At 40.1% G+C, this 19,362-nt stretch overlaps 1 protein-coding gene across 1 annotated transcript in view; it reads right to left on the bottom strand.

The window, feature by feature from the left end:
* Positions 1 to 19,362, bottom strand: part of ZNF268 (zinc finger protein 268) — a 42,882-nt gene that overhangs the window by 11,313 nt on the left and 12,207 nt on the right. The window contains exons 2-4 of the mRNA XM_045815660.2: positions 13,575 to 13,775; positions 1,317 to 1,443; positions 955 to 1,050 (exon numbers count right to left, since the gene is read on the bottom strand). Coding sequence (XP_045671616.2) covers positions 955 to 1,050; positions 1,317 to 1,443; positions 13,575 to 13,775 — 424 coding nt within the window. The remainder of the gene's footprint in view (positions 1 to 954; positions 1,051 to 1,316; positions 1,444 to 13,574; positions 13,776 to 19,362) is intronic.

Raw genomic sequence — 19,362 nt, 5'->3', positions numbered from 1 at the left:
TGGCCTTGTTTTGGGTGGAAACTGGGAATATGGAGGCCTTAAAAGACTTCTTTTTAGGGAGCCAGAATATTAACAGATTTCAGCAACACTAGTGAAGGAAACTGCATATAAGGGAGATTTACGCTGACTCTCCAGTGCCAAGAGAAAGACCTAGAAGCAGAGCAGAATGAATAATCAATCAGAAAGGTGAAAAGAAAGCACGATGTAGCTATGGAGCAATGCGACAAACAATTCCAGTTTCTGAAGATAAGACAAAGGCGTGGCACATGCAGGGAAGATGCTGACGGACAACTGAACTTGGTAGCAAAGGCAGATGAAAGAGGGACGGGCTGTCAACTACCAAAAGAGAAAATCAGCTTAAATCTTCAGAATGGATGTGTTTCAAGGTTACAATATATAAGAAAAGTAGTGATTATGAAAACTCCTTTTGGATTCAGAGGGAAGAACAAGAGAAGCCAGTAAAGCATGAAAAGAATAAGCACTCTGTCATGTAGTGTGTGAGTGAGTTCCATGGTGTGTCCCATGAGGAAGGGGGAGGGGAAGGGAAGGGCTCAAGAGAGGATGACTAATATCCAGGGGTATGGGAATGAGCTTAGAAGGGACAGTGATGACTTCTGGTACATTTCAAGGAGAAGGAAGGAGGTTGGGACTATGGTTGTTGACTATAAATGTAGGAGATTTAAAAATATAATTAAAAAAAAAAAAGAAAGTAGAAGGAAGAATGAAATTCACATCAAGAGAGACACAGAGAAAAATCCTGTTTAACTGTGTAACAGAATGAGTCTACTCTCCTGGGAAAGTATGCAGGAAAAGGAGAATACCAGACAGAAAGAGATGAACTAAGACAGAATGGTTATGAATGAGACAAAAGGTACAAACACGAGGTGTATGTCACACCAGAATTCACATCAGTCTGAATACGGAGGAGAATATCTAACTATGCTCATCGCTCACCTGGAGGGGCTTGGCGTGGGATCTGGGCCTGCATCATCCACAGCTCTTCTCCTTGTTCCAACCTGAAGATGATGTCGGGTTTGCTGTCTTGATACCCTGAGAACGGAAAATCATAAACCACCTCGAGCCCTGAAGAAGGGGGAAGGTCGGCGTAGAGACAGCACGATGAAGCTCCCCGCAGCCCCGCGACCCCATGGCAAAGCGGAGACCAGCACATTCTGATGCCACAGGGAGATTAAGAAAATCTGGCCCTTAAATATAAGTCCAAAATCACTAGGAACTTTACAAAAGCCAGCCAGCTTTCAGCAACCAAGGGGGGGAAGCCTGGAGACCACGCACTCCTGTCGGGGAGGGGCTCCTACCCAGGGACACCAGGTGGCTGTAGTTCTCCAGCATCACGCTCCTGTACAGGTGCTTCTGCGCGGGCTCCAGCAGCCGCCACTCCTCCCAAGTGAAGTCCACACACACGTCCACAAACGACAATGGTCCCTGAAAGAACATACTCTTAGTCAGTCTCAAATTCTTTACTGAGCTTCTGGGAAACAACAAGCTGCCTAGATGTCCACTGTTTACATTCTACTTTGTGAGAGAAGCAAAACTTTACTGAAAACACTCCATCCGTGTACAGTAAGTCAGCCAGCCTTTCACTCAACATGTGAGAATACCAGGTGCCAGATATTCAGTGAGGTGCAGGTGATATAAACTTGAATGAAGGGACATCTGGGTGGTTCAGTCAGGTAAGTGTCCATCTCTTGATTTCAGCTCAGGTCATGATCTCGGGAGTTCTGGGATCAAGCCCCATGCTGGGCTCCACGCTCAGTGGGGAGTCTGCTTGAAGATTCTCTCTCCCTCTCCCTCTGCCCCTCCCCCTGCTCATGCTTTCTCTCTCTCTAATAAATAAAATAAATCCATAAAAAAAAAAAAAGCTTGAATGAGGGGTGCCTGGGTGGCTTAGTCGTTTAACTATCTGCCTTCAGCTCAGGTCATGATCCCAGGGTCCTAGGATCGAGTCCCGCATCGGGCTTCCTGCTCAGCCAAAGTCTGCTTCTCCCTCTGCCCCTCCCCCCACTCGTGCGCGTGTGCACTCTCTTTCTCACTCTCTCTCTCTCAAATAAATAAAATCTTAAAAAAAAAACTTGAATGAAACACAATTCTGTCCACAAGAAGTGTTCACTGCTGCACAGGAAAGCAAAGTTAAACATCTGCAAATGCAACTGGCAGTCAAAGAAGCTAAGACAAAAGAACATACAGAGTACAACAAGGGCACAAAGACGGAAGCAGCAATGCTACTCATTATAGATACATCTTTCATTGTTTAAACTATCCTAGGAACCATCAGCGCAGGGTAACCAACTGTCCCAGTGTACCCAGGACTAAGGGATTTCCCTAGACATGGGACCTTCAGTGCTAAAGGCAGGACAGCTACAGGCGAACAGGAATGGTTGTTCATCTTTCTTCTGCAATACTTCCTTACCTCCAGGTGACAGGTATTCAAAAAGTGCAGGTGATATAAATAAGGATGAGAGACACTCCTGCCCGAGAGAACCATTTAGCATTGCAGAAGAAAGCAAAGTTTAAATAAAACATGCAAATGCAATTGGAGACTAAAGAAGATAAGATGAATAAACAGAGAGAGTACAACAGGGGCAAAAAGGAAGCTAGCCATACTACTTGGAAGTGTCAGGTTGAATCTGTAAAAGGGTACTGAGGGAGCAGCCACTGTGAGAGAAGACATGTTAAAACTTAAGTGGAATGAAAGCACAAAAGCTCTAAGTAGTGCCCAATTTGTTGAGCAAATGATCTGAATAAGAAGATACACAGATGGCAAATAAGCATATGAAAGATTCTCAACATCATGTATCATTAAAGAATTGCAAATTAATAACACACCATTACACACTTACTAGAATGGCTAACATAGAAATAGTAATAACAACACAAATTTCATGAAAGATGTGAAAATAAACATCCAAGAAGCTCAACAGAATCCAACAAAGATGAACTCAAAGAAATCCACACCAAGACCTATTATAATCAAATTTTCCACAAAGACAAAGAAAGAATCTTGAAAGCATCCAAGAGAAACAATTTGTCGCACACAAGGAATCCTCAGTAAGATATTAAGCACACTTCTCATCAGAATCTTTGGAGGCCTGAAAGCAATGGACCCATATACTCAAAAAGAAACAAAATTGTCAACCAAAACTCCTGCATCTGTCAAAACTGTCCTTCAAAAAGTTGGGGGGGGGGGATTAAGACATTCCCAGAAAAACAAATGGGAGTTTATTACCACTAGACTTGCCTGAAAGAAATGCTCAAGGGAGTCTTGCAGCTTAAATAAAAGGACACTGTCAAATAATTCAAAGCTGTATGAAGAAATAAAGATCTTAATAAAGGTAGATATATGGACAATGATAAAAGGTAATATTACTTTAACTTTGGTTTCAAACTCTGCATTTTGTCTTCTACATAATTATAAGAGACTCATGCATTTAAAACAGTTATTAGTTTCGGGGTGCCTGGGTGGCTCAGTCCATTAGGCATCTGCCTTCGGCTCAGGTCATGATCCCATGGTCCTGGGATCGAGCCCTGCATCAGCTCCCTGCTCAGCGGGGAGTCTGCTTCTCCCTCTGTCCCTCCACCTGGCTTGTACTCTCTTTCTCTCATAAATAAGTAAAATCTTTAACAGAAAACTTATTATTAGTTTGTGTTTAGGGGCACGAAATGTACAAAGATGTGATTTTGTGACATCAATAACCAAAAAGTGGGGACAGAGCTGTAGAGGAGCAGAATCTTTTGTATAGTAACAATATTAAGCTGGTATAATTTCAAATAAGAATACTATAACTTTAAGAAGTTAAACATAATCCCTATGATAACCACAAAGAAAATGGCTATATAATTTATACAAAAGTAAATGAGAAAGAAATTTAGATATTTAAACAAAAAAAAATTAAACACAAAAGAAGACAGTAATGTAGGGATTGAGGGACAAAAAAAGCTATAAAATATATATGGAAACCAGATAGAATGAAAGAAGTAAGTATTTCTTTATCAGTAATTACTTTAAGTGTAAATTGATTAAACTCTCCAATCAAATACAGAGATTGGCAGAATGTCTTAAAAACCATGACCCAACTATAAGCTGTATGAAAGAGGCTCAATTTAGATCCAAAGATAAAAACAAAGACTGAAAGCAAAAGAATGGATAAAGATATTCCATGCAAATAGTAACCAAAAGACAGCAGGGAGGGTAATACCAGTATCTGACACAACAGACTTCAAATGAAAAAAGGTTATAAGAGGGGGTGCCTGGGTGGCTCAGCTTGTTAAGCATTGGCCTTCAGGTCAGATCATGATCCCGGAGTCCCAGGATCGAGCCCTGCATCAGGACCCCTGCTCAGTGGGGAGTCTGCTTCTCCCTCTTCCCCTCACCCCACTCGTGTTCTCTCTCTCACGCCCTCACTCTCTCAAATAAATAAATAAAATCTTTAAGAAAAAAAAAAGGTTATAAGAGACTAAAAGGAACATTATATATTATTAAAGGTTCAATACCACAAGAAGATATAACAATATATTATAAAGTTATACATGTAATAACAGATCATCAAATTATATGAAGCAAAGAAGACATAATTGAAGGGATAAAGTTTTATAATGATAATTGGAAATGTCAATATCTCACTGTCAATAATGGATAGAACTAGACAGAAGACAAGAAAACAAAATACTTAAACAAAGCAACTAGATCTAACAGACATATGCAATATATTCTACCCAACAAGAGCATACATATACTTTTCAAGTGCACAGGGGACATTGTACAAGATAGACTATGTGTTACCCCACAAATTAAGTCCCAATAGATTTTAAAAAATAAAGATCAGGGCTCCTACGTAGCTCAGTCAGTTAAGCATCCGACACTTGATTTTGGTTTAGGTCATGATCTCAGGGTTGTGAGATTGAGCTCTGTGTTGGGTCTGTGCTGGGCACAGAGCCTGCTTAAGATTCTCTCTCCCTCTCCCTCTGCCCCTCCCCCACCACTCATATGCGTTCACTCTCTCTCTAAAAAAAGATAAATTTCATACAAAGTATTTTCTCTGACCACACAGTATAAAGTTAGAAATCAATAACAGAGGAAAAAATTTGAAAATTCACAAATTTGGGGAAATTAAACAACACATCTTAACCAATGGATCAAAAAAGTCAAAAGATAAATTAGTAAATACTCAGAGATGAATGAAAACAAAACACAACATACCAAAATTCATAGGATGCAACAAAAGCAGTGTTGAGGGGAAAATTTACTAGATGGAATAAACAGTACACTAGAGGAAGCAAAAGAAAAGATCAGTGATCTGGAGGACAGAGTAGTGGAAATCAATCAAGCTGAACAGAAGAGAGAAAAAAGATTAATGAAAAAAGAAAAAAGACTTAGGGAATTCAGGAACACCATCAATAGTAGTAACATTTGCATTACAGGGACCCTAGAAGGAGAACAGAGAGAAAAGGGCAGAAAATTTATTTGAAGAAATAATAGCTGAAAACTTCCTGAATCTGGAGAAAGGAACAGAAATCCAGACCCAGGAGGCACAGAAAGCCCCAACAAAATCAACCCAAGGAGCTCCACACCAAGACACATAGTACTTAAAACGGCAAAAAAAAGTAGTGATAAAGAAAGAATTTTAAAGCAGCAAGAGAAAAGAAAGCAGTTACATACAAGGGAAACCCATAAGACTATGAGTTTATTTTTCAGCAGAAACTTTGCAGACCAGAAGAGAGTGCCATGATATATTCAAAATGTTGAAAGAAAAAAACCTGCAGCCAAGAATACTCTATCCAGCAAGGCTATCATTCAGAGAAGGAAAGATAAAGAGTTTTCCAAACAAAAGTTAAAGGAATTCATGACCACTAAACCAACCCTACAAGAAATATTAAAGGGGACACTTTGGAAAGGAGGAAGCACAAAAGCAGTAAAAATAAGTATCTCTGTAAAAATCAGTCAAGTGATGGGGTGCCTGGGTGGCTCAGTCGTTAAGCGTTTGCCTTCGGCTCAGGTCATGATCCCAGGGTCCTGGGATAAAGCCCCGCATCGGGCTCCCTGCTCAGCGGGAAGCCTGCTTCTCCCTCTCCCACTCCCCCTGCTGGTGTTCCCTCTCTTGCTGTGTCTTTCTCTGTCCAATAAATAAATAAAATCTTAAAAAAAAAAAATCAGTCAAGAGGCTCACGAACTACAAGGATGTGAACTATGACATCATATATCTAAAATGTGTGGACAGGGGCAGCAGGGAGGGAAGAATGGGTTCAAACTTAAGCGACCATCAACTTAATACAGACTGCCATATGCACAAGATGTTATACTGAAACCTAATGGTAACCACAAATCAAAAACCACTAATACAAAAAAATAAATAAAGAAAGAAAAAGGAATCCAAGTATATCACTAAAGAAAACGAATAAAGCATGAGAGAAGAGAGCAAGAGAGGAAAGGAACAGAAAAGAACTACAAAACAGCCATAAAACAAGTAACAAAATGATAAGTACAAACCTATCAATAATTACTTTCAATATAAACAGACTAAATGTTTGCGTCAAAAGATATAGGGTGATGGAACGGATAAAAAAGCAAGACCCATCTATATGCTGCCTATAGGAGACTCATTTTTGACCTAAAGACACCTGCAGATTGATGACATGATACTCTATATGGAAAACCCAAAAGAATCCACCCCCATACTACTAGAAGTTACAGAGCAATTCAGTAATATGGCAGATTACAAAATCAATGCTCAGAAATCAGTTGCATTTCTATACATAAACAATGAGACTGAAGAAAGAGAAAATAGGGAATCCATTCCATTTACAATAGCACCAAAAATCATACATTATCTTGGAATTAACTTACCCAGAGACGTAAAGGATCTATATTCTAGAAACTACAAATCACTCTTGAAAGACATTGAAGAAGACACAAAAAGATGGAAAAATACTCCATGCTCATGGATTGGAAGAATTAACATAGTTAAAATGTCTATGCTACCCAGAGCAATCTACACTTTCAATGCCATCCCGATCAAAATACCAATGACATTTTTCAAAGAACTGGAACAAACAGCCCTTAATTTGTGTGGAACCAGAAAAGGCCCTGAATCGCCAAGGAATTGTTGAAAAGGAAAAACAAAGCTGGGGGCATCACGTTGTCAGATTTCAAGCTGTACTACAAAGCTGTGAGCACAAAGACAGCATGGTACTGGCACAAAAACAGACACATAGACCAATGGAACAGAATAGAGAACCCAGAAATGGACCCTCGGCTCTTTGGGCAACGAATCTTTGACAAAGCAGGAGAAAACATCCAGTGGAAAAAAGACAGTCTCTTCAATAAATGGTGCTGGGAAAATTGGACAGCTACATGAAAAAGAATGAAACTGGACCACTCTCTCACACCATACACAAAGATAAACTCCAAATGGATGAAAGACCTTGATGTGAGACAGGAATCCATCAAAATCCTAGAGGAGAACACAGGCAGCAACCTCTATGACATCGGCCACAGCAACCTTTTTCATGACACATCTCCAAAGGCAAGAGAAACAAAAGAAAAAATGAACTTGCGGGACTTCATCAAGATAAAAAGCTTCTGCACAGCCAAGGAAACAGTCAAAAAACAGAGGCAGCCCATGGAATGGGAGAAGATATTTGCAAACGACACTACAGATAAAAGGCTGGTATCCAAGATCTACAAAGAACTTCTCAAACTCAATACACGAGAAACAAATAAACAAATCATACAATGGGCAGAAAATATGAACACACTTTTCCAATCAAGACATACAAATGAAAAAATGTTCAAAATCATTAGCCATCAGGGAAATTCAAATCAAAACCACACTGAGACACCACCTTACGCCAGTTAGAATGGCAAAAATGGACAAGGCAGGAAACAACAAATGTTGGAGAGGATGTGGAGAAAGGGGATCCCTCTTACATTGTTGGTGGGAATGCAAGTTGGTACAGCCACTCTGGAAAACAGTGTGGAGGTCCCTTAAAAAGTTAAAAACTGAGCTACCCTACGACCCAGCCATTGCAGTACTGGGTATTTACCCCAAAGATACAGACGTAGTGAGGAGAAGGGCCATATGCTCCCCAATGTTCATAGCAGCATTGTCCACAATAGCTAAATCGTGGAAGGAGCCGAAATGCCCTTCAACAGATGACTGGATTAAGAAGATGTGGTCCATATATACAATGGAATATTACTCAGCCATCAGAAAGAACGATTTCTCAACATTTGCTGCAACATGGACGGCACTGGAGGAGATAATGCTAAGTGAAATAAGTCAAGCAGAGAAAGACAATTATCATATGGTTTTTCTCATCTATGGAACATAAGAACTAGGAAGATCAGTAGGAGAAGAAAGGGAAGAAGAAAGGGGGGTAATCAGAAGGGGGAATGAAGCATGAGAGCCTATGGACTCTGAGAAACAAACTGAGGGCTTCAGAGGGGAGGGGGGGCGGGGGAATGGGATAGGCTGGTGATGGGTAGTAAGGAGGGCACATATTGCATGGTGCACTGGGTGTTATATGCAACTAATGAATCATCGAACTTTACATCAGAAACCAGAGATGTACTGTATGGTGACTAACATAATATAATAAAAAATATTATTATTAAAAATAAATAAATAAAGACACCTGCAGATTGAAAGTAAAGGGATGGAAAATCATTTCTCAGGCAAATGGATATGAAAAGGCCAGGGTAGCAATACTTATATCAGACAAAATAGATTTTAAAACAAAGACTGTAATAAGAGAAAAAGAAGGACAGTATATAACCATAAAGGGAACAACTCAACAAGAAGATATAACAACTGTAAATATTTATGCACACAGCAGAGCAGCACCCAAATACATAAAGCAGCTAATGACAAGCACAGAGGAAGTCATCAATAGTAATACAATAATACTACTTCTATCAGTAGATTATCCAACAGAAAAATCAACAAGGAAACAACGGCTTTGAGTGACACACTGGACCACATGGATCTAACAGACGTATTCAGAACATTCCATCATAAAACAGCAGAACACACAGTCTTTTCAAATACACATGGAACATTCTCCAGAATAGATCACATATTAGGCCACAAAACAAATCTCAACAAAATCAAAAAGATCAAAGTCATACCATGCATCTTTCCTTTTTTTCCTTTTTTTTTATTCATTTTATTTATTTTTTTGAGAGAGACATAACACAAGAAAGTTCGTGAGCAGGGAGGGGCAGAGGGAGAGAGAGAATCTTAAATAGGCTCCACACCCAGCACACAGAGCCTGATGTGGGGCTCAATCTCACAACCCTGAGATCGTGACTTGAGCCAAAATCAAGAGTCAGATGCTCACCCGACTGAGCCACCCAGGAGTCCCTATGAAGCACCCTTTCTGACCACAATGCTATGAAAAAACTAAAAATCAACCATTAAAAAAAAATCTGGAAAAAACAGAAATACATGGAGGTTAAATAACATACTAGTATGTAATGAATGTGTCATCCAAAAAATCAAAGAGAAAATCAAAAAATACTTGGAGAAGAATGAAAACACAATGGTCCAAAATCTTTGGGATGTACCAACACTGTTCTAAGAAGCCCCCTCAAGAAGCAAGAGAAATCTCAAATAAACAACCAAACCTTACACAGGACAAAAGTAGAAAAAGAAGAACAAGCAAAATCCAAAACCAGTAGAAGGAAGAAAATAATACAGATAAGAGCAGAAATAAATGAAACAGAAATTAAAAGTGAAAGAGAGAGAGAGAAAGGACTCAAATAAAATCAGAAAAGAGGAAAAATACATGACACATCTCCAAAGGCAAGAGAAACAAAAGATAAAATGAACTTGTGGGACCTCATCAAGATAAAAAGCTTCTGCACAGCCAAGGAAACAGTCAAAAAACTAAGAGGCAGCCCACGGAATGGGAGAAGATATTTGCAAATGACACTACAGATAAAAGACTGGTATCCAAGATCTACAAAGAACTTCTCAAACTCAATACATGAGAAACAAATAATCAAATCATAAAATGGGCAGAAGATATGAACAGACACTTTTCCAATGAAGACAGACAAATGGCTAACAGACACACGAAAAAATGTTCAAAATCATTAGCCATCAGGGAAATTCAAATCAAAACCACACTGAGACACCACCTTACACCAGTTAGAGAGGCAAAAATGAACAAGGCAGGAAACAACAAATGTTGGAGAGGATGCGGAGAAAGGGGATCCCTCTTACATTGTTGTTGGGAATGCAAGTTGGTACAGCCACTCTGGAAAACAATGTGGAAGTCCCTTAAAAAGTTAAAAATTGGGCTACCCTATGACCCAGCCATTGCACTACTGGGTATTTACCCCAAAGATACAGATGTGGTGAAGAGAAGGGCCATATGCACCCCAATGTTCATAGCAGCATTGTCCACAATAGCTAAATCGTGGAAGGAGCCGAGATGCCCTTCAACAGATGACTGGATTAAGAAGTTGTGGCCCATATATACAATGGAATATTACTCAGCCATCAGAAAGAACGATTTCTCAACATTTGCAGCAACATGGACAGGACTGGAGGAAACTATGCTAAGTGAAATAAGTCAGGCAGAGAAAGAGAATTATCATATGGTTTCACTCATTTATGGAACATAAGAAAAAGGAAGATCGGTATGAGAAGGAAGGGAAGAATGAAGTCGGGGTAAACAGAAGGGGGAATGAACCATGAGAGACTATGGACTCTGGGAAACAAACTGAGGGCTTCAGAGGGGAGGGACATGGGGGATTGGGATAGGCCGGTGATGGGTAGTAAGGAGGGCACGTATTGCATGGAGCCCTGGGTGTTACACGCAAATAATGAATCATGGAACACTACATCAAAAACTAAGGATATACTGTATGGTGACTAACATAACATAATAAAAAATTACTTAAAAATAAATAAATAAATAAAAGTGACCGGGACCGGACTGGGTCCTCATCTCAACCATGCACTCACAGACGGACCTGCATTTGGTTTGTTCGCTTCTTACCCCTTGCTGTATCCTGTTTGTTGTGCGACTTTGTACTATGCTTTGCTCTGTGTGATGTGTCTGAAGCCACGTTAAATGAAACGTCATTGAGTCTGAAATGCTCAACCTGCTTCACAATTATGTTAAGCGTGTTTTATACCTGAATAAAGCTGACACCTTCATCGTATGCTCATGACAGCAACGGAACAGAATGAAGAGTTAGGAAAACCAAACCACACTTATGGGCACCTGACCCACGACAAACGGGGCACTGCAGAGCCAGAGGTAGAAATCAAGCACTTCCCTGGGACCGGGACAACTGGACAGCTCTGTGAAAAAAATAAATCTTGGCTCTTACCCACACCAAACATAAAAATTCATTCTAGATATATTATAAATCTAAATGTGAAAGATAAATAATAACAAAGAAAAATGTCTTCATGAGCTTCAGGTAAGAAAAAAGTACTTAAATTGGACACAAAAAGCACATGCAATAAAAAAAATTTATGAATTAGATAAAGTTAAATTAGAAATATCTGTTCAAAAGACAGCATTAACAGAATGAAAAGGGAAGCAAAAAAAATTAGTTAACGCTCTTCATACTGAAATATTTAGAGAAGGCATGATGACATTTGAAATGTATTAAGAAATACACCAAAAATAGGGTGGGTTAATGGATGCATAGAGAGAGACAAAGACGGATAATGTGATAAAGCAAGTATAGTAAAACGTTAATGGTAAAATCTGGGTGATGGGTACACAGAGGTTCGCTAAAATCCTTTCAACTTTGCCCTCTGTTTGAAAATTTTTGTAACACAGTATTGGAAGTAGAAGAAGGACCCCAAATAAAATCTGAATATGGATTTGGTATCAAGTTAGTTTTAAACTTTCATGTGTATGAATCACTGAATCTTGTTAAAACGAAGAGTTGATTGTAACAGGATTAAGGTGGGATATGATATTCTGCATTCTAACAAGCTTCCAGAACATAAAAAAATTCATTTAAACCAATAAGAAAAACACAGAAAAACCAAAGGAAACAAAATATCAAATAAACATGACAAAAGGTACTTGATGAGGGAACAGAAGGCAAGCTGAGGACAAAGCAGAAACTGACGCCCTGCAACGCCCCCCCCCCATGGGATGTACGTGACGTTCCTCAGGCACCCCTGGCTGCCCAAAAGCTAAGGAAAAGAAAAACAAATGGCTAACTGACAGAGATGACAGTCCTGCAAGACCTGAGTCTCCCTCATGTCCTAGTAATCTATAAGGAAGAAGCTTTCTTATCAATAGCCTAACTTCCAGAGACACATAATTCAGTTTCCTGGAGCCCTAACATTACCATCCCCTCCATAAAATTGAGGGAGACTGAGGCAGAAGGAAATGTAAATAAAATGGAATTTCTTTTAAACCTGCAGCCCACTGACAAGAACACGTGATCATTCCTCCGGGAGACTCCCAACGGTCTTCACATTGGTGCCTCATTAGAGGGAGGACAGCCTTGGCTTGACCATAACCAGATATCCAGTATCCTGTGAGTCTTCTTTAACATATGAAAGTGCTTTCTCAACCTCCCCTTTTCCTCACCTCCCCCAACCCCATGGTATATAATCAGCCCCCCTCACAACCCCGGGGCAGCAGCTCTTTCTGCCCACGGGTCCTGTCCCTGTGCTTTAATAAAGCACCAATTTTGCACCAAAGACGCCTCAAGAATTCCTTCTTGGTTTTTGGCTCCGGACTCCACCCCCACTGAACCTCACCTGTATTCCACAACCTCCCCGGTTCTCATCCTCTTTAGCTAGCAGGAAATGCAAATTAAACCCATAAAGTGACATCACCATACCACCATTTGAATGACTCAAATTCAAAAGACTAACAACAGAAATTGTTGGCCAAGAATGTGAAGCAACCGGAACACTCAAACACTGCTCTCCTGGCATGAGCTGATAAATTTAAGAGCACGGGTATTTAATGAAACAAGTGCTTACTGAAAAATATAAACAATATAGCAAGATACATGTGCCACACCTGGGGGGCTCAATTGGTTAAGCGTCTGCCTTTGGCTCAGGTCATGATCCCAGGGTCCTGGGATCGAGCCCCAGACTAGGCTCCCTGCTCAGTGGGGAGCCTGCTTTTCCCTCTCCTGCTCCCCCAGCTTGTGTTCTCTCTCTCTCTCTCTCTCTCTGACAAATAAACAAAGAAAATCTTAAAAAAAATAAAAAAGATACATGTGCCACACCATTAACATAAATTAAAAATACATACACAGCAATAACAATACATATTTTGTGAACACATATAAACAAAAGAAATCCATAAAGAACAAAGTAATTTTCGGGGGGTGGGGAAGGATATTGAAATTGACTACAGGGAAATCAGAAAATATGTAAATAAAGATAGATAGGGACCTAATACAGACCAGTAATGATAAACAGACTATGAACTGAAAAGTGATTAACTTAACCCTTTGACCTAAGGATCCTCATCCCTCTCCCCACCAAAAGAGAGAGAGAGAGAGAGAGAAAGAGAAGTACTGAAGAAAAGCAGCAGGAATAAACAAGCAAACAACTCACCCGAGACTGGGTCATTTTGGGCTGCTCCTGGGAAATAAACAGCCACTCTAGAACCCGCTCTGTCCTGTGATTCTTGTGTCCTTGCCAGGGTCCTCCGGGGAGAGGCCTGTGGTCAGGGGTCCCTTGACCCAGGATGGATTCCTGACCTTGCGGCTCTCTGGCTCTGCTGCATGAACTCTCTTGTTCCTGGAGAGGTGGAACCTGTGGACACAAGAGCAAATTTGCTTTAATGACCAGAATTCCACTAGATTTAAAATGAGCCAGACTGAGTTAGAATTTCTTCCCTCGCTATTTGGATGTCCATCAACAATTCACTTACTCAGTTTCACGGAGTCTTACTTTTTGCTGCGGTGAGAACATTGGGAGTAGGGTGGCATCAGGTAGCAGTGCAGTTTTTAATCTTCCAAGAACTCGCAATGAATGCAAACCACACCAATCACAATGGTACAAGAAAAAGCCCACAGATATCTACACCAAACCAACACAGTCTAGGTGACACGGTCTCCTTACAAACATCAAGATATATGCAGAGGTGACCCCAGAGCAGGGGACAGATCACAGGAGAGAAGAGTGAGCAATGAGGGAAGATTCTGATGGGTCACACACTGCAGATCCCCAAAGTCACCAATAATGTGTGCCCCCAACGGGAGAACAATCCCAAAGTCACTAAGTGACCTGACAGCACTGTGGCCACCTAAGAACAGGGAATCAGAAAATAACTCGCAAACAGTCCTTTCCAGACACAAAGATCTTTGCTCTGACGGAAAAGTGCTAAAAATAATGCCCAAATCGCTCAGCACAGAAGATTAAGGTAGTGAGAGGAATGAGAGAGAGATAGAGAGAAAGAGACAGGAGAGGGGAGGGGAGGGGAGAGAAAAAGAGAAAAGGGAAGAGGAGGGGAGAAGAGAGGAGAGATCCAGACAACTAGAGGGAAAGGACAGAGAAGGGAGAAAGGCTACTAGACAGTAAGAGGGAATCATTCAGATCTTATTCCAGTGAGAGAAATACATTAGGAGACAAGGCATGTTGAACTCTAGGAAGCACAGGGCTAGAGGCAGAAACAAGGGCTTCCTGACAAGGCTTAGCACTTAGCTGTGAGTTTGCTTCCATCTCCAAAAGAATCACTGAGATGATGAACTAGGAACAGTATAAATGGTGACTTCTGCAGGAGGGAAAGAACAGGGCAGAAGGGATGGAAGCAAGTCAGTTTCTACGTTTGAATCATGTATAAATATCTTACATGATCAAAAAGAGGAAGGGCAATCCCTAAAGTTGCAAATAAATGTCAGCAAATATATACATTTAACAAAGTGGAAACAAAACTACAAGAGAATAATTTTTCTAACCGATCTTTGGATAAAATGAGCTACAAAGACATACTGAACTTCATTCAGTATCCTCGTTAGTGAAAACAAATTACAATTTTAAAACCATTTTATGTACACCATAGGAGAGGACAGTTATATTACTACTATTAAGAACCAAGATATCTGGATTTAACAGATATATCAGAGCATTCCATCATAAAACAGCAGAATACACATTCTTTTCAAATACACATGGAACATTCTCCAGAATAGAACACATATTAGGCCACAAAACAAATTTCAACCAATTCAAAAAGACTGAAGTCGTTCCATGCATCTTTTCTGACCACAATGCTATGAAAAATCAACCACAAGAAAAAGATCTGGAAAAAACACAAAAACATGGAGGTTAAATAACATACTACCAAACAATGAATATGTCACCCAAGAAACAAGAGAGAAAATCAAGAAAATACATGGAGAAAAATGAAAATGAAAACACAACAGTCCAAAATCTCTGGGACGATCATAGCAATACAGGCCACTTCAAGAAACAAGAAAAGTCTCAAACAACCAACCATACACCTAAAAGAACTAGAAAAACAACAAGCAAAACCCAAAACCAGTAGAAGGAAAGAATTAATAAAGATTAGAACTGAAACAAATGAACTAGAGACTAAAACAAACAAACAGTAGAACAGATCAATGAGTCCAGGAGCTGGTCCTTTGAAAAGATCAACAAAATTGATAAACTTTGAGCTAGACTCATCAAGAGAGACAGAGAGAGAGGACTCAAATAAACAAAATTAGAGAAGAAAGGAGAAATAACCAATACCACAGAAATACAAAGGATTATAAGAGAATATTATGAAAGATTATACGTCAACAAATTGGACAACCTAGAAGAAATGGATAAATTCCTAGAGACATATAACCTCCCAAAACTGAATCAGGAAGAAACAGAGAATTTGAACAGACTGATTACCAGTGATGACAGTGAATCAGTATCAAAAGACTCCCAACAAACAAAAGTCCAGGACCAGACAGCTTCACAGGTCAGTTCAACCAACATTTAAAGAAGAGTTAATATCTACTCTTCTCAAACTATTCCAAAAAATGAAGAAGGAAAACTTCCAAATTCATTCTATGAGGCCTGCATTACCCTGATCCCAAAACCAAATAAAGACACTACAAATAACAGGAACTACAGGCCAGTATCTCCGATGAACACAGATGCAAAAATCCTCACCAAAATATCAGCAAACCAAATCCAACAATACCTTAAAAAAATCATTCACTATGATTAAGTGGGATTTATTCCAGGGTTGCAAGGGTGGTTCAATATTCACAAATCAATCCTCAATCAGCATGATAGATCACACTAACAACAGAAAGAATAAAAACCATATGATCATTTCCACAGATGCAGACAAAGTATTCCATAGAGTAAAACATACATTCATGATAAAAAAACCATCCACAAAGTAGGCTTAGAGGGAACATACCTCAACATAATAAAGCCATACCTGAAAAACCCACAGCTAACATCATCCTCAATGGGGAAAAACTGAGAGCTTTCCCCTAAGATCAGGAACAAGGGTGCCCGCCCTCACCTCTTTTATTCAACACAGCACCAAAGTCCTACCCACAGCAGACAGGCAAGAAAAAGGGATAAAAGGCATCCAGATTGGTAAGGAAAAAGTAAAACTTTCACTATTTGCAGATGACATGATACAATATACAGAAAACTCTAAAGAAGCTACCAAGAAACTGCTAGAACAGATAAATGAATTCAGCAAGGTTGCAGCAGACAAAATCAATGTACAGAAATCCGTTGCATTTCTACACACTAATAATAAAGCAGCAGAAAGAGAAATTAAGAAAACGAACCATTTACAATTGCACCAAAAATAATAAAAAAGTACCTAGGAATAAACTTAACAAAGGAGGTGAAAAACTTGTGCTCTGTAAACCATACAACACTGATGAAATGAAGATGACACAATTGAAAACGTATCCCACGCTCATGGACTGGAAAAGCAAATACTGCTGACATGTCCGTACCACCCAAAACCCTCTACAGACCTAATGCAATCTCAATCAACATACCAACAGCATTTTTCACAGACCTAGAACAAATAATCCTACAATTTGTACGGAACCACAAAAGACTCCAAATAGCCAAACAGTCTTAAAAAAGAAAAACAAAGCTGCAAGTATCACAATTCCAGATTTCGAGTTCTACTCCAAAGCTGTAGTAATCACCATGTGTGGCACTGGCACAAAAAACAGACACAGAGATCAACAGAAAAGGATAGAAAGCCCAAAAGCAAACCCAAGATTATACGGTCAATTAATCTCCAACAAAAGAGGCAAGAATATGCAATGGGGAAAAAGGCACTCTTCAATAAATGGTGTTGGGAAAACTGGACAGCAACATGCAAAAGAATGAAACTAGACCACTTCCTTACACCATACCAAAAATAAACTCAAAATGGATGAAAGACCTAAATGTGAGACCTGAAACCATAAAAATCCTAGAAGAGAACACAGGCAGTAATTTCTCTAACATCAGCCATAGCAACTTTTTTCTAATATGTCTCTCGAAGCAAGGAAAACAAAAGCAAAAATAAAATACTGGGACTTTATCAAAATAAAAAGCTTCTGCACAGTGAAGGAAACAATCACCAAAACTAAAAGACAACCTATGGAATGGGACAAGATATTTGCAAATGACATAGCCAGTAAAGGGTCAGTACCCAAAATATATAAAGAACTGATAAAACTCGACACCCAAAAACCAAATAATCCAAAAACCAAAACAGGGGGTGGGGGGGGGGGCGGCAGAAGACATGAACAGACATTTCTCCAAAGACGACATCCGGATGGCGAACAGACCATGAAAAGATGCTCAACGTCACTCAGCATCAGGGAAACGCAGATGAAAACCACAATGACATAGCACCTCTCACCAGTCAGAACAGCTCACATCATCAAGACAAGAAACAGCAGGTGTTGGTGAGGATGTGCAGAAAGGGGAGCCCTCGTGCACTGTTGGTGGGAGTGCAAACGGGTGCAGCCGCTCTGGAAAACAGTGTGGAGGGTCTCAAAAACTGAAAAATAGAATTACCCTATGATCCAGTAATTACACTACTAGGTATCTACCCAAAGAATACAAAAACACTAATTTGAAAGGACACATGCATCGCTAAGTTTATAGCAGCATTATCTACAATGGTCAAAGTATGGAAACAGCCCAAGTGTCCATCGATTGATGAATGGATAAAGATGTGGTGTATGGGCACCTGGGTGGCTCAGTCGGTTGAGCGTCTGCCTTCAGCTCAGGTCATGATCCCAGAGTCCTGGGATCAAGCCCGCATCAGGCTCCATGCTCACTGAGGAAGTCTGCCTCTCCCTCTCCATCTGCCTCTCTCCTCTGCTCATGCTTTCTCTCACTCTCTCTCTCTCAAATAAATAAAATCTTAAAAAAAAAGATGTGTTGTATGTACACGTACGTACACACACACACACACAGAGGAATATTACTGAGCCATTAAAAAGAATGAAATCTTGCCATTTGCAAAAACACGGACAGAGGTCGAGAGTATTACACTAAGTGAAATAAGCCAGTCAGAGAAAGACAAATACCATATGATTTCTCACATATGTGGAATTTGAGAAACAAAACAAACAAAGGAAGAAAAAAAAGAGACAAGCCAAGAAAGCGACTCTTAACTACAGAGAACAAACTCATGGTTAGCAGAGGGGAGGAGTGAACTTGGGGCAGGGGATCAGGCCTACACTTATCACGAGGAGCACGGAGTGATGTGTGCAAGTGTTGACTCATTACACTGCACACCCGAAACTAACACAGCACTGCATGTTAACTACACTGGAATTAAAATAAACAACTTCATAAGATAGAAACACAATACCTAGCGCATGACAAAAAAGATGCAAGGGTAAGTTAAGCACTTGTACACAACCGTGCGTAAGGGTATTTCATCACTGGAAACAACCTAAACGTCCATCAGTGGATGAACGGATAAACAAAATGTGGTCTATCCATGAAAGGCTCTTCAACCGTATAAAGGAACTAAGTCCTGATAAATGCTGCCATGTGGATGAACTTTCGTAGTAGAAGTGCCCAACAATTAGCTTCTTTTGACTGTAATTTAAGTGCCTGACAGCAAGCTTTTCATTGTCAAAGCATCCATTTTGAAGACATTGACCTTGGACCAACACATTGCCAGCTCCAGGAACAGGCAAAGAACCAGGCTGCCCCTGCCAATGAAGCCCCCCTTTTGGAAAGCCCTGGGTGACCGAGATAACTGCCCGCTTGAGTGACGCTGGTTCTGCCTTTCTGTGCTCTAATTCCCGCCCTTATATTTTAAATTCACCAATAAACAGCGAACCTGCAAAACACAAGGCACTCCACCCTCAACCCCAATACAGGCAGAACCCCAGGGCTGAGTGCACAC

Source organism: Ursus americanus, chromosome 30, assembly GCF_024610735.1.
Source record: "Ursus americanus isolate L20-20 chromosome 30, mUrsAme1.1.p, whole genome shotgun sequence".
NCBI lineage: Eukaryota > Metazoa > Chordata > Mammalia > Carnivora > Ursidae > Ursus > Ursus americanus.
This window is presented reverse-complemented; position numbering and strand designations above follow the sequence as displayed.